A 14799-nucleotide genomic window follows, 5' to 3' on the forward strand; every position below is an offset into this window, starting at 1 on the left:
ATTAAGTAAGATCGGTTATATATTAAAGTAATCAAAATACTAATACTATTCATGAATTTTATAAAAAAATTTACTCGGTGGTACTTGGGACGATCGGCTCAACTTGAGACTCGAGGTCAAAACCCTCATATTTGAATCCGTTTTCCTTCTTTGTCAGTCTCACAGTGAGTGTATAATGGACACATCGTTAGTTCTGTGAATTCCATTGGACTAGCCTAATATATTATAATGGAGACGCATCCAAAGATTTTCTTCTCTCGAGTAGACTGGACCGTCACGGATTGCCACAATGGGCGAGGGTGACAATACCCGTTTTTTGTTTTTTTTTTGAACGAATCGCATAATGATCAAAGCTCTGGATTAAGGTCCAAACGCATCAAGAGTATAAAGCACAGTTTGACTAAGTTAGACTATATAAATGGTGGTTGAGATTTACTCTCCCAATACATAAATCTATGATTGTAATTTATTCCATTAAACTATCATTTGATGACCCATTAAGGAAAATCTAATATAATAAATTCCTAACTAATTAGTGTTTCAAACTAATTATTTATAATAAATAATTTATCAATTCCTCATGATAATGTTTTTTCACTAATTGCTTACAATAAATGATCTATTAATTTTTTTCATTATAAATTTTTCCTTAATTGAATTTTTAATTTGTATCTCCATTAATAAATAATTTTAGATTAAGGATCTAAAATCTAAGATTGAAGATTTTGAGTAAGAAAATGTTAAGTATATGTGGTTGAGAATGGCATAAGTAGTGATGTGAACTTTCGTGCATGGTTTTAATTATTGTATCTGTTGCATTTATTTGTTTTTCGTGCACTCTATTATTTTTGAAAACTTCCTATTGGGTTCCCCATTTCCATGGAGAACGAAGAAAGACTACCTGACAAGAAATTAGTATATATCACAGAGATTTGGGTATCACGTTTTAAATTTAATCGAAGCGTTAATTTATTTTAATTTAATACTTTTGATTTTGTAATTATTATTTGAAAGTTTTATAATTTTAAAAGTAAGATTACATTTCATTTAGTAAATTTAATTGAGCTTGAATTATTGGTTTTATTTGTTGAAATCTTTTAAAACGAAAAATCTGGTCCTTCAAATCTGGGATGTCACACGCCACCACAATAAAATCACCTGATATCACTGTTGCCACACCCCGCAGCTGGGCGTGTTTTTAATTTTTAATCATAAACGTCATGTATAAAGCTTAGATTGAACAAACTTAAGTCTTCAATTATCTTTTTCTATTTTTTGTTGTTGTTATATTCTATTTTATTATTGAAATCTAATATATTTTATTTTAATACTAAAAACCATAATTTGGCTAACTTTGCTTGCATTAGTGATGGTCCAGATCTATCATGGGGAAAGATAAATTAATGGCCATGGTTATCCGGACCATACCATTTTCTGCACGTGTGTGTTAGGTTTTAGGGAGATGGATGAGTCACCATGGGTGAAAAAGCGGGGGTACAACAACCACACCCAATATTTCGATTAGCAATCTGTATGGACTAACTTCAATATACTTTTAAGAGAATCAACTAGACAGTCAGACTCAATCTTAATAAAAGTATATCAAAGAGTTATATCTCTCTTTCTCCATTCAATACTTACTCAAGCAAATAAAAATCTGCGAGTCTAATTGAATACAAGAGAAATCACTTGAACGGTACCAAAGACCAATGTTCAAGGATCAATCAATTTCAATCAACAATCAAAGATTGGATTTCCCAATTGATCGATTCAACGCACAACCTGTGATATTTCAATTATATAACAAAATATAATGCGAAAAAGAAATAACACAGACACCAGAAGTTTTGTTAACGAGAAAACCGTAAATACAGAAAAACCCCGGGACCTAGTTATTCTTTATAAAGCATCAACTATGTGTGTGTTGGAAAATCAGTTGGACAGGCCGAGTGAGTTATTTAATTTTTACCAAGTTAACCTTCCTAGTTAAGTTAGGAACAGTAGTAGCAATTGGGAATCATTTGATAAAATGGAGGCTGCAGATATTAAGCGGGTATGTGAAATGCTTCTGTGCTTTTTATTATTATTGAGATCAACAACATAAATTCACCTCTCATCGCTATGGATTTTCTTTAACGGAGTAATTCAAGATTCATATTAAAACATATTCAAAATTGAAGATACAAAACTACAATTGAACACATGTTGAATATCAGGGCTCTAAACGTTGACATTAAGATTCTAGAGACGGTGGTACTGGTATGAGTCAAAATAGATTATATGGTGCTCTCAGCGAAGCTAGGTAACTCACTTTAAATGGGAGCATAGCTTTAAGTTATGGAAGATTATCCTGATTAGATGAGCTATTAAGATTGAAAATGCGGGGTACCAAAATACACCACTAACTTTTTCTTAGACAACTTGTACGTACTAAACTTAAATATAATTCCGAGACTCAAGAATTATATGAAGAGTTATATCTCTTTCTCTCCCAATCAATATGTAAATGAAGACAAGTCGTGAACCTATTCAAAATTATACCGTGAGAATACTTGGACGATTTCAAAGATCAATATCCAAGAACAATCGGGTCGTATCCAACAACAACTACGAATACATATCCCGTATATACTAGGTACCTTTTCCCTCTAGTTTATCATCAATTGTATAAGGAAGGAGTTGTGCTCTATTGTAAAATAGAACAATCAATTCGATTCCATGACTAATCTTGTCAATAATAACATAAATTACACAAAGTGGGATGAAAATTCAAATGATATTAGGATTATTATTTTGAAACCAGACAAGCAGTTGTATGTAAGTCGATCTAACCATAACACCTGATTGGATCATTACAACCCTTGTTTGCAGATTGTTTGCAACCTCTTCCTCCACCTTTTTCAAGATATTGCTGATGATATTCTTCAGCTCGGTAAAATTTCTTAGCTGGTAATATTTCAGTAACTATCTTATGATTCTTCGTCTCATTCTGCTTAATTTCCATTGATTCCCGTGCCAACTTTTCCTGATCTCCATCGTAGTAATAGATCCCTGACCTGTATTGTGTTCCTACATCTCCACCCTAAAAAAGAAATTTGAACAAGAAATTCCACCAATGTAAATTTGCTGGTCGAGATATAAAATTGAAAATATTAAATTCTATGAAATTCGAGAGAAACCCTAACTGAAAATTGAAACTTTTACCTGGCGATTGAGGGTAGTAGGATCATGACGAGACCAAAAGAGAGAGAGGAGATTGGTGTAGGGGCAGAGATTAGGATCATAATGAATTCTCACAACTTCAGAATGATTAGTAGTTCCTGTGCAAACCAATTTATAAGTTGGGTCAGGAATATGACCTTGAGAATACCCAACTTCTGTCTTCACAACACCTTCAACTCTTTGGAAAGCAAGTTCTACACCCCAGAAACATCCTGCTCCAAATTGTGCCAATTTCAAACCCGGTGCATCAGGTTGATCAAGATCTGGTTGTGAAGCTGGATTGCTATTGTGATTTGACATTGTATGATGATGACGACAATACAATACAAACAATATTGTTGGGAGAATGAGAACTGTATAAATATAGATGCACCACAACTTGGAGCTGGGGTTGGACTTTGTTGTATGTTTAAGCTTCATACACGTCGTGGGTGCAATATTCAATTCCCACTAGTGAAGGGGATATTCGGGCTTGTGTATCATTAATTTTCCTACCTGTGCATATAGATAAAAGTTCGGATTCTTGCTCTAGAATTTATTAATCGGTTATTGATTGGAAATAAAAAAGTCGATGAATGCCAATGAGTTCTTTTCTTAGAAATGCAAGGTTATTCAACAAAGCACTTCTTACCAAGGTCGCATTGGGGCTTTTTCATTAATCAGATTCATGTGGGACGATGTCTTCAATCTAAGCATTTACAAAATCAGAATCCTTTGCAAAATCATTTACTAAGGTTGCATTGGGGATTTTTTCTCTTAATCAGATTCAAGATTTATAAAGACTCTCTATCGCCTAACAAGAGAATTGGAATATCTCTAGGAATTCTCTACAAATCTCAATCGACTAACTCCTGTAAGGGTGGCACTTGACAAAGCGTTTAAAGAGGTCTCCGGTAGCATAACATTTGGCAGGTAAGTGATGGGAACCAAATCAGGTGTAGCATGGCAATCGGATAATACTTCAAGTTACTGCAGAACTTAACTCAAAACAACTTCACAACCAAGAATCAGCAATAGCGGTTGCAGACCTCATAAAACATGATGGTCACATGGGATCTCTTTGTCCTCCTCAACACCATGCTAATGATACTGATTAACTGATATGGTGGATCGCCAGATGTGGCACGGTTACTGACAGTATCTCAGAAACCAGTCTCGCAGTCGAACAAATCTCTCAGAAAATTCTGGCGTCACCTACGGCACTTGAACTTGAACCAGGAAACAGGGAAGATTTATATCCCTTATAGAAGACCTTACTATCCTATGTGTGGAGAGTCCAAGAATCGGCTTCGCAATTGATGGTGGAGTGCAGTCATGCTCAATTTATTTGGTTTGAAGTATCACCTATCTCTTTAAAACGTATAAGCAACCTCATCAATTTGCAATACTGGTTCTTCTCCTGTAAACAGCTTAGTTATTATCTCCTTCAAGCATGATTACCTCAATCTTGCAACTATCACTTTGTGGCAGACTCGGAAACCCAGATGCACCTTTTAGAGAATCATCGCCCTAATACCACAACATTCATAAACTGATCTGCGTTGCCAACCACATTAAAAATAATAGTCCATCTCGATCTAGATACTGGTCACTCGCATACTCATTGAGTCATTCCCATATTAACTTGATTGCATCTAGGACTGTTTCTCACATAAACTCATCTCATAATAACACTCAGAGCAATGAACACATCATCTGGCAGCCATCTCCTACTAATTGGCGTACATAGTGAATTCTCTATTATACGTATCTTAATTTGCTGGCTATGCATTAATTTTATATGCCTGCCTTTTTAGTGACTACGGTAGAAGATCAACCCATCATTGCCAGATGTCAGTCTTTAAGTTCATGATATGGTAGGTGTGTTGTGCCGAGAGGTACATACCGTTCCTCAAGGCATTCCGGGATCTGGCATCAGAAACAGAAACTAAACATTCACCGGAAGCTAATGCACATAGAACACAGAAGACATGGAGATTTAACGTGGTTCGGCAGTGAGATTACTTCCACAATTGACACTCGACACCCCTTCTTCCACAATTCTCATGGAGAGATTACTTCTCTTCTTTGTGAGGAGATAGACGCCTACAACCTAAGAGTTTAGACAAGATTGATGTAGATTATGAAACCAAGTTTTAGTTCGATCAGGAAACCAAGTCCTACTTCAACTTAGGAAACCTGAACTCGCTAAGAATAGGAAAACCCCTGTTTAGATGGGATTCTAAACACATGTCAAAACTGATTTAGGAAATCAGTTAGTTGTTTCCTAAAAATCGAGCCAACATCTAACAAGGTGTTCAAGTGGTCTTTACTAATAGGACTTGTGATACAGCAGCTAATCAGCTAGCTAAGTATGCTAAAAGGACCAATTATAGTCCAGAGTGGTAGTTGAAAGAGACAGTTGCAAAACTTTAAAAAAAAAATGTCCATGTACTTCATCGAAATCGTAGCTCACGAGTAAATTTGATGATCCTAAGCAACCTGCACTCAGTTATGTTGTTCAGAATCTCATGGCCATTATTGAGGTCGAGTAACGATAAGCTTAATAATCAATAATTAGGATATCCGCCTTAACTTCAGTACCAGCAATGTTTTTGTTGTTCCTACAGTACTTGCAGTGTGATGCAAATATGTTACCATTAATGGTAGAGATAAATAAACCAAATTAATAAAATTGCTATCTCTCTACTGTCGGTCACTAGATGCCCACATTTACTTCTTGAGCGTATAGAAAGAAGATTTGTACCTTTGAGCTAAACCAAACATCCCAAGAGTGCCACCTGTATGAAGCATCAAAACTTTGGCATCCCCTTTGGAGGAGGAAGCTTCTCTTCTGCAAAGACGAATCGCTTGTTCCCAAGCTGCCAGGGTGTAGACAGGGTCCAGCAGAATACCGCTTTGCTGAGCAATTTTCTGGCATGTCTCTATTTCTCCTTTCAAGACATTGCCAAATCTGAAAAACATACAAGCTTTGGTTCAGGGACAGAATTATCAATATGGAGAAATCAGTAACGCATGATGTCAGACATCAATTAGACCTTTTACCACTTTATCATAATCTACCTAGGAACAAGTATTTGTAACAGAAACAAAATTTGGAATATGAAGGGATCTGCTTCTGTGAAAATGCCTAGGATATTAAGATGGGGTCGTCAAATTCGGTGATCCCCTGAACGTAATATAGCATGGATTTCAGATTCAACAAATATTTAACAAGCGAAGCGAATGGCTAATAAGCAAAATGAAGTACAGCTTACTTTCTTGGATTCGTTCTGTCTACCCAATGCACAATGCTGTCATTAGCACCACTTAATGATTGATCCATTTCTTGAGAGCAACAAAACCTTTTGAAATCAGATATTAAGCGCTTTTCTTGCTTCCTGTAACCCTCGATAGTATCAGCCAACATCACTCCAGTTATCTCCCACGGCAAGCTGACATTTAAGAAAATAACCATTAGCCATATTTTGGAGCTCCACACCTTATGTACATATGGAAGTCTTTTGGAGCTCCACACCTTATGCACATATGGAAGTCATATTGTAAAGGGAAACACACCCAAAACAAATAGCTCCGAGGCCTAAACCAACAGCTGTGGTTCCAGTCCCACAATCAACAACAATTTTCAAGGGTTGTTCTTTCCCAAATATATGATCTTGAGACAAGTACTCCACGAGGCGAATGAAACCTGCAGAAGATCACAGGTAAACAAAATTCTACTCAGGCTACCAAGATGAAAGTTCTTAACGCTACTAAAAAGTGATCCTACTGCTTTGCGAGATTTTTATTACCTAATAATCCAGCAAAATCCCCTGCACCCTCATTTATAATGATAACCTTTCTTTGACGATTTTCAGCATTTGACCCTGAGATGACACACTTAGAATAAACCGGCACAGAGTTTGCTTCCTTAGAATTTTTGGTGGTAAAAGATTCGTTAAGAATATCACTAAACCATATCACAGAACCAGTGCTTCCTGCCACAAAATCAGCATGCCCACTGAGCATCTCTTCCCTTTTAGCATACAGAGATCTTGGAACATATATGGCATTTCCATACATCGTGGTTATCAGATTGTAGCCTGTTGGAATATCAGGTTGTTCTCCACGTAGTAGTAAATGTGACGCTAGTCCTCTCTCAGCACAAGAAACAGCTGCACAGTCACATTGAAAGAGAGTGTGAAACTTCAGTAGCAAGTTATTTCGTAACTTATAACAACGAAGGAATACAGAAAAGCTAACCAAATTACACTAAATGGATCATGAAAATCCTACCAACAGCTGCTGCATGTGCACTTTGACAACCTCCACAGGTAACCTGATGAAGTTGTCAACAGTACGTTACTAACTCGAAAAGTGCACCTTAATTTTCTTGATCATGATTGCATTTACAGACCAATGAAAGAACAAAAATAAGGTGCAAGCTGCACAAACATATTCGTAATTAACCAGGGAAGTTCTGGCGGCAAAATACTTGCACACGTGGAGCATGTGCAGAGAAAAGTGGGTTACAAAATGAATACAAACTAGAGAATCCCTTCATGCCAAAGAATAATGGCATTGGTTTGATATTAGTTTTACAGTTCTAACCGGATAGCTCCACTGGTCGCCATTAAAATCAAAGAAAAGCATTTTATGGGTAAACTCATAAAACTAACTTGGTTTTGTGTTACCTGATCAATGCATACTCATAATCACGCGAACAGCCTAACATATTCAAAGAGATTTTTACACCATTTTACAGACAGAATCTAAAGCTTGTGCTGTTGCTTTGATGAATAATAAGATACCTTGGTTCCTGGTAGCTAGATGGCAGAGAGTAACTACTGGGCTTCATCACATTTGTTACAGACATGTGTATAGAGAGGTGAATTTTTCAGCTGATCATTTTGCTAAGAAGGGAGTTTATCTTCCTAAGGGTCAAATTCAGAGATACAGTGATAGACCTACTTCTCTTACTCATATGGAATTCCCTGGCCAACCTTACTATAGGTTTGATTAGTCATTTTTTCTTGTGATGCTTAGTTTAGTTCCCTTTTTCTTTTTCTTCCTTTTTATGATGGGCCTTGTTGGTCTTGTATTTTTGATCTCTGAATTTTAATAAAGCTGCTTTTCTTAAAAAAAAAACAAAAAAAAAACAAAAAAAAAAAACGAACAAACAAAAAAGTATTACTCGTACTAGTTCAGAGGATGATGTCTCACCACATCAGTAACACGATAATCTTCTATTAGAGGAAGCAATCCATCCAACTTTCTCGCTTTGTTACCATTCACAAGGGGATGCAACAAATCATCTCGCACAACATAAAACGACGGGCCTTGTCTTTCCTTCATCATATCATAACCCAAAGATGGTCTAGTATCATTTAAAAAAGAATATCCACATGTTTCATTTTCTTCAGTCTGTTGTTGAAGCTCATCAATATTTAGCTTTACTCGGTGAATTTTTGTATCTGGACTCGTCAACGCCCACCTTCTGTCGAGAAATTCCGACATAAATGTTCTATCCCATTGCTTCAAACGGGAAATACCCTGATTAGAATCAACCAACTATCAAATGTTAATGGCATTCAATCAAGTTCACTACAAAGATACAAAAGCACTTTCAAAGTATGAAATTCTTCGTCCTCATCTTAACTGAACATTTTCCTCTAGACATAGTTATCGAAGTAAATAATACAGAGTATTGAGGATAGGAAGAAGTCTAGCAAGGGACACCAACTCTCAATAGAAAACCCCTATCTACACTACTAAGCAACCGCTGAGTAACTAAGTAAATCCAGCTATGGGGCGATGCTTCTTCACTCACCATACAACTCAAGAGAATTGACTAACTAGTTTCTTTTGAATACACACAACAGCTTGGTATTTTTTTTATAGCTTAACATATGAACAAACACGTATGGCTCAAGTATGGTGGAGTAAGTAATTGATGCACGATAATAAAGTTTCATTAAGTTCTGCAGGCTTATCACATTGCTACAAGCATACTAAAGAAGACCACTCGACATTGGTAAGGCAACGATCCCATAGCCCCGAATCATCATCCGCATGGAATGAGAACACAAAACAATAAACTAGAGATAATTCAAATAAAGATGCACTTCATCTCAAAATTCAGCTAACTAAAAGTAACAGTGAAGATTTCTAATTAATAAACGCCTATACTCTCTTCAGAGCCTGCTCATTTGGCCAAAAGAAAAAGGAAAAAAGAAATCTTGTGAAACCCTCCCTATCAAAGTGGTGAGGAAAGAAAGCATCAATCTTTTTTCCGTTTACAAACCCCCATTGCTGAAAAAGAATTTCCAGCAAAACCCAAATTATTAATTCAACTAAAGAGCCTATAATCAAAAGAGAACTCATGTTATTACTTGTAAAATCACTTGTATATATTCGGTAGAAGGTATAAGAAGAAGAAGCAGAAGAGGATATGGCAAAAACCTGGTATTTTATGGGAGATACCCTTGAACGAAATTCCAATTTCGTGATGAGATTTGCAGGATTTCTGGATAGACGATGAAGTTTCATCTGCTCTCTTTCACTGTTCTGTGCAACGTTGTACTCTCTTCTCTAGTTTCGCTGATAAATGTAGATCAAACAACCAGTCGAAAATGAGCCCTTCGGATATGGCCCGTGTATTTGTGGTACATGGTTGCTCATAGTAATCCGTATCTTCATTTCACTTATGACTGTTTGTCATGTCTATTGACTAACCGTCTTCTTGTTTTTCCGTCCATCTCTGACATCTATATAAGTCAAGTCTGTACCTTTGCTAATCTACGATGAAAATATCTTTTCTTCTCTCTCAATAATGCAACTATGGTATCGGTTAGAGAACCTGGCTTGATCAGAATATACCCAATTTTAAGTGGACTCTTTTTAAGGGTTAGGGGAGTCTTAATGGGCGAATTTACAATATAATCCTTGCCCTTTATAATTTTATTACCCTAATCAGTTATTTTATTTTCCTTCTTCTCTTCTTCTTCTCCACCACAACCATACCGACCTCCCCCACCACCACCATCAAAACTCGACGAGTAAATCGAGTGGATCGTCGATTCAAATATTCCGATTAATCTTCGAAAATGGAACCACCACGGCGGAAGGGAACTCGTATGAAAGAAGCTAATAGAAAACCAAATGAATACAACCCTGGATTTGCAAAATTAGTTCAACAAAAAGAGAAGAAAAAAACGGTTGAAGAAGAAGAATTTGTAGCCACTGAAAAAGGAGAAATAGTGGGATTAAGAAAGTAAGGGCCTACTTAAACTCACTCCAGTACTTCAATTTCATGCTTGCATGTCAAATTAGGTCAGAAAAATCGAATGTTTGAACTTGCAGTTATTTAGCCGGCAAGGTGTTTGTTCCACGACCTTGCCGACCTTTCATGTTTAGGGTTTCGCCGGCAAGCTCTTAGGTTGAAGATCTTGCCGGTTGTATAGTATATGTAACTGCTTTTACAGGGTCGACAGGTTATTCAACCTAGAAGCTTGCCGGCGGTAGTTTGTTTTTTTTTCGTCGGTGTGTTATAATTCAAATACCACGCCGGATGTAGTAGAAAATTTTTTGTTCTCCTGATGCCTTAAATTTTGAAAGTTGGAATGGTATGTAAATATCACCTTGCCAGCGTTATGTTAGCCCGGTGTTGTTTTTATTATAGAGCCTGCCGACTATTGATGTTGAAAACCCTGTGTTCATAGTTGTTAAAAACCGGCAGGTTATTGGAATAAAACCCTACCGGTCATGCTTTAGACGGCATATTGTTTGATATCGACCCTTCCGACCTTTGTCCGCCGGATTGGTTTTGTCGACCCTGCCGACTTATATTTTTTTCCTTAATTGTTCTTGTTCAGGTTGCAAAAGGCAAAGAAGAAAGCTCTTAGTCCTCCTTCAAGACCTCCTCGTGTTGGTGAAAAACTCTTGACTTCAACACATCGAGGGGCATACGTTGTGCCGGGAACGCTCAAGATCCGTGTACCTAATGATTCTGAACCATCATCGGAACCTAGTGATTCAGATGAGACTCCAGATGAATACCAATCAATTCCATCTGGTAAAAGAGGTAATGATGATTATGATGTTGAAAGAACTCCGGCTGGTGGAGGAGGCAACAATGAGGATGATGATGGTGATCAAGACATGCCACATGTTGGAGGAGGTGATGATGATGATGATGATTATGGTAATGGAGATAAAGATAAGGATCGAGAAGATGAAATTGTTGAAGAGGAACATCAACAGGAAGAGGAACAAGAAGAAGAAGGTGGAGAAAAAATCCAAGCTGCAACTGCCCCCGTCGAAAGAACGAAGACGAACATCACTAAACCAGCTGATTCGCACATGCCTTCCGCTCACTTGAAGGTTAAACTGAGACCAGTTGAGGCTAAAAAAGGAACACCGAAAGATGGTGGAAATGTTCTTTTTGGATACAAAGACTACTGGGCATGTGAAATCCAAAATACCATTGTAAGTAATCTCAATCCGTCTTTGTTTTTTATGTAAGTGTATCTATCTTAAATTTGCTTCAAATGTTTGAATTTCTTTTCATTTTGTGTTTTTGGTATTTAGGATCACAAGCATGCCATCCGTCTCTTGAGGCGCCAAACTTCATGTTCAATGAATAAAACTTGGTCACTTGACGAGGAATGTGAGGAGGTGCAAGTGATTGTCAAGAAATCCAGGTTGTGGCCTGCGGTGGAGAGTTCGAATATCGCGTACGACAGAGTTACCGTATCTGCATTTGGTGAGAGGTTCTACGGAGAGACATATACTATGTTATTCCCATTCGGTGAGATAGCGATAACTCCCGATGATTCTCATCAAATTCTAGGTCTCGAGGTTGCGGTAAAAGCAGTCGGTGACGGGTTCGATAGTAAAATTTCTTGGGAGAAGATATTTGGTTTGACCAGAGATTTGTTTGGTTGGAATCAGGTTCAGACGGAGTCTGTACTTGAGGTGAAGGATGGTCATCTAGCTAAGAAGTTTAATCTGAGGAAGTTGAAGGCTGCATTATTTGGGACCAAGAAAATCTTTGATGAGGAAGGAAGGGTGGACTTGGTGCGAATCAATGCTACCGCAACAGGTTATTTTCTATACGTCCTAGGCAAATGTATCTTCCCTGAAAGTTCCGGAAGCTCGGTCGACGCCAGGTATGTTCAACTATTGTATCCCTTAAACGAGATGCATGAGTATTCTTGGGGTACTGTCGTGGTCACCTTCTTGAACAATGAGTTGACAAAGGCTTCAAGGGCACTCACTGCACAAGTCAACGGAAATATATGTCTCTTCCAGGTAATTTTATCGTGTAAATCATTTATATTCGGAAAATGATTATAAGATAAGATCCTTAATAAAATTTAGTTGAGACCGAATCCACTTCAGACTGGAATGTAGTTGAGACTGAATCCACCGTCACAGCAATTCAGTTACGGTCAAGCTCCTTATGCCTCTAGAATCTCGCAAGACTCTGCGCAATTGATTCCCTTAGCTGACGTCCTTTACAGCCTAAGAGTTGCTTCAACTCAATTGAAGACTTTAAACCAACCTGTCTCCTATATGTGATTTCCTCTTTGATCAAGATCAAGGTGAGATAGGAAATCATTTGCAATAGACAAAGTCTAACAAACCTCAAAACACGGTACTTACGAAAAGCAACCTAGATTATTATTCACTCACAAGTACAACCTACTCTGATTTAAACAAAGAATCATTATAGAGGAATATACTTGTGGAATCACAAAGTATGAAACGAATAAAATTTGTGATTTCTATATATCTTGCCTGATCGGAGTGAGACTCAACAATCAGTAGCAAGATCAAGATACATGAACTATCAAGATAAAGATAGTCGGACCTGGCTTCACCAATCCATAAGCGAAGTCTTTTTAGTAACCTAAAAAGGTTTAAAGGATAGGACGACTTTAGTTTACAACTAGGACACATAAAAAAGTATCGGGGATTCGAGGATTCCAGTTGCTTGAGGTTCTCCTTATATATACTTTCAAAATCAAAGGTTTCTTTAGATTTAAGTTAAGGTAGCTTTGGAATCAATCAATCAATATCCACCGTTAGATGAATCTTTGATTTGAGATTAACACAACAAAATATACACTCTGGTTATGATGAACCATAACTGAACCGTGTACAATGACTTGTTCATGAAAGGTTAGCCGAAACTATCCAGACGAATTATAAGATTAACCATTTTCATATAACAATTTAAGACTTTAATATTGAGTCACAACCATAGGTTATAATTGATAAGATTTTTAATTGTTGTTGTAGTAATAAATAATAGAGTTCGTTCAAGACTTCTGAAGGTTGTGCTTTTAGATTTAAATTTTAAAACTAAAGAAAATAAAGCAAATTAAAACTGATTATATTAAAGAGACCGGGGTTCAGGATTTCACCATTCACCAAAATTCATGTAATTTAATGTTAATTTTTATCATGCAATTCTAGACAATATAAATCCAATCAAAAGAAATTGTGATTCTAATCATTGCCTAAATTAGATTTTCAAAACATTAATTGTTAATCGCAAGAATGAAGTATCAAAATCCCTAAACTAAGCATACTTCATCAAGAGAAAACACAACTAATTAATAAAAACCATTACTCAATTTTCATTCGGTGCAAATAATCATAAAAGAATTGCATAAACAAATTCAAATAAATTTTACCACATAACTTTTGGAAGAATGGCTTCCTCCATCGCCCCGGAAGATTGGGTTTAGCTCATCATATTGGAAACACACTCAAAATATGTATTCATGGCTCAAAAAGTGTTTACAAGAAGAGAAAATAGTGAAACAGGAAATCTGCATCACATGCGCGTTGCAGACCGACTGTTTCAACTCTCAACAACTGTTATGATGAAGATAACCGTTACAAATATGAAGATAAATGTTGCAGAAGAGGATGAAGAAACTGTTATAATGAAGATAAATGTTGCAGAAGAGGATGAAGAAACTTTTACAATGAAGATAAATGTTGCAAACCAGTTGAAGAAACTGTGACAAGCATTTGAAGAAACCGTTACGACGGATGAAGAAACCGTCGTTGTTTCCCTGTTCTTCACGAGAAGCAGCAACAGAGTTCTGAAAACTCTTGATTCACGCTTCCTGAGCTCTCCTCTCGACCCCAAACTCTCCCCAATCCTTCTATGTGATCCTAGGAACCTATTTATACATCATTGCGACATTGAATCTCCCAAAATCTCTTTATTTAATCCTATTATTTCTTTTATTCTCGAAAATATATTGTTTCCAAAAATCGTTTTCCTACGCGTCTGCAGATGTATTTATTTCCTTCTATACCTTCTTCACGCTCCAGAATATCGATCAACTCTTCCAAGCACGTGCAGTACACGTTTAAATTCCTCACAACTCATGCAAGCTCATGTTTTTCCTCCAACTCCCTATTTGGATTAAACCAAGTTATCCAGCCAAATTTGATCGAAACAAACACCCATACTAGCTCTGTTAAGACATATCACAACTACCCATGAAGTTTCAGCGATTGAATCACACAAAAACTCCTCCAAATATTCGATCGAAATTCTTCCAGTGAAGTGAA

The 14799-nt window shown here is 36.9% G+C and overlaps 3 protein-coding genes across 3 annotated transcripts; 1 reads left to right on the forward strand and 2 right to left on the reverse strand.

Annotated features, from left to right (window-relative positions):
• Positions 1–2594: 2594 nt before the first annotated feature.
• On the reverse strand, positions 2595–3647 carry LOC113350230 (peptide methionine sulfoxide reductase-like). Its single transcript, XM_026594344.1, has 2 exons — positions 3205–3647; positions 2595–3082 (listed from the first exon to the last, which is right to left on the reverse strand). Exons 1-2 carry the CDS (start codon positions 3640–3642, stop codon positions 2828–2830), a joined length of 693 nt encoding a protein of 230 aa, XP_026450129.1. The 5' UTR covers positions 3643–3647; the 3' UTR covers positions 2595–2827.
• LOC113350229 (D-cysteine desulfhydrase 2, mitochondrial-like) lies at positions 2724–9815 on the reverse strand. Its single transcript, XM_026594343.1, has 8 exons — positions 9664–9815; positions 8425–8754; positions 7498–7540; positions 7014–7376; positions 6781–6910; positions 6480–6656; positions 3205–6175; positions 2724–3082 (listed from the first exon to the last, which is right to left on the reverse strand). Exons 1-7 carry the CDS (start codon positions 9748–9750, stop codon positions 5935–5937), a joined length of 1371 nt encoding a protein of 456 aa, XP_026450128.1. The 5' UTR covers positions 9751–9815; the 3' UTR covers positions 2724–3082; positions 3205–5934.
• Positions 9816–11562: 1747 nt separating this feature from the next.
• LOC113352587 (protein MAIN-LIKE 1-like) lies at positions 11563–12552 on the forward strand. Its single transcript, XM_026596395.1, has 2 exons — positions 11563–11688; positions 11791–12552. Exons 1-2 carry the CDS (start codon positions 11563–11565, stop codon positions 12550–12552), a joined length of 888 nt encoding a protein of 295 aa, XP_026452180.1.
• The last annotated feature ends 2247 nt before the right edge of the window (positions 12553–14799 follow it).

This window comes from Papaver somniferum, chromosome 2, assembly GCF_003573695.1.
Source record: "Papaver somniferum cultivar HN1 chromosome 2, ASM357369v1, whole genome shotgun sequence".
Lineage (NCBI taxonomy): Eukaryota > Viridiplantae > Streptophyta > Magnoliopsida > Ranunculales > Papaveraceae > Papaver > Papaver somniferum.

What these genes read in the sequence shown, in the direction of transcription:
- LOC113350230 (XM_026594344.1), bottom strand. Translation starts at nt 3,642, where the DNA reads ATGAAGCTTAAACATACAACAAAGTCCAACCCCAGCTCCAAGTTGTGG. An exon ending in CTACTACCCTCAATCGCCAG is followed by an intron (nt 3,083 to 3,204) that starts GTAAAAGTTTCA and finishes TTTCTTTTTTAG; the next exon opens with GGTGGAGATGTAGGAACACA.
- LOC113350229 (XM_026594343.1), bottom strand. Translation starts at nt 9,750, where the DNA reads ATGAAACTTCATCGTCTATCCAGAAATCCTGCAAATCTCATCACGAAA. An exon ending in ATTATCGTGTTACTGATGTG is followed by an intron (nt 7,541 to 8,424) that starts GTGAGACATCAT and finishes CAACTTCATCAG; the next exon opens with GTTACCTGTGGAGGTTGTCA. An exon ending in GACAGAACGAATCCAAGAAA is followed by an intron (nt 6,176 to 6,479) that starts GTAAGCTGTACT and finishes TATGTTTTTCAG; the next exon opens with ATTTGGCAATGTCTTGAAAG.
- LOC113352587 (XM_026596395.1), top strand. Translation starts at nt 11,563, where the DNA reads ATGCCTTCCGCTCACTTGAAGGTTAAACTGAGACCAGTTGAGGCTAAA. An exon ending in GTGAAATCCAAAATACCATT is followed by an intron (nt 11,689 to 11,790) that starts GTAAGTAATCTC and finishes TTTGGTATTTAG; the next exon opens with GATCACAAGCATGCCATCCG.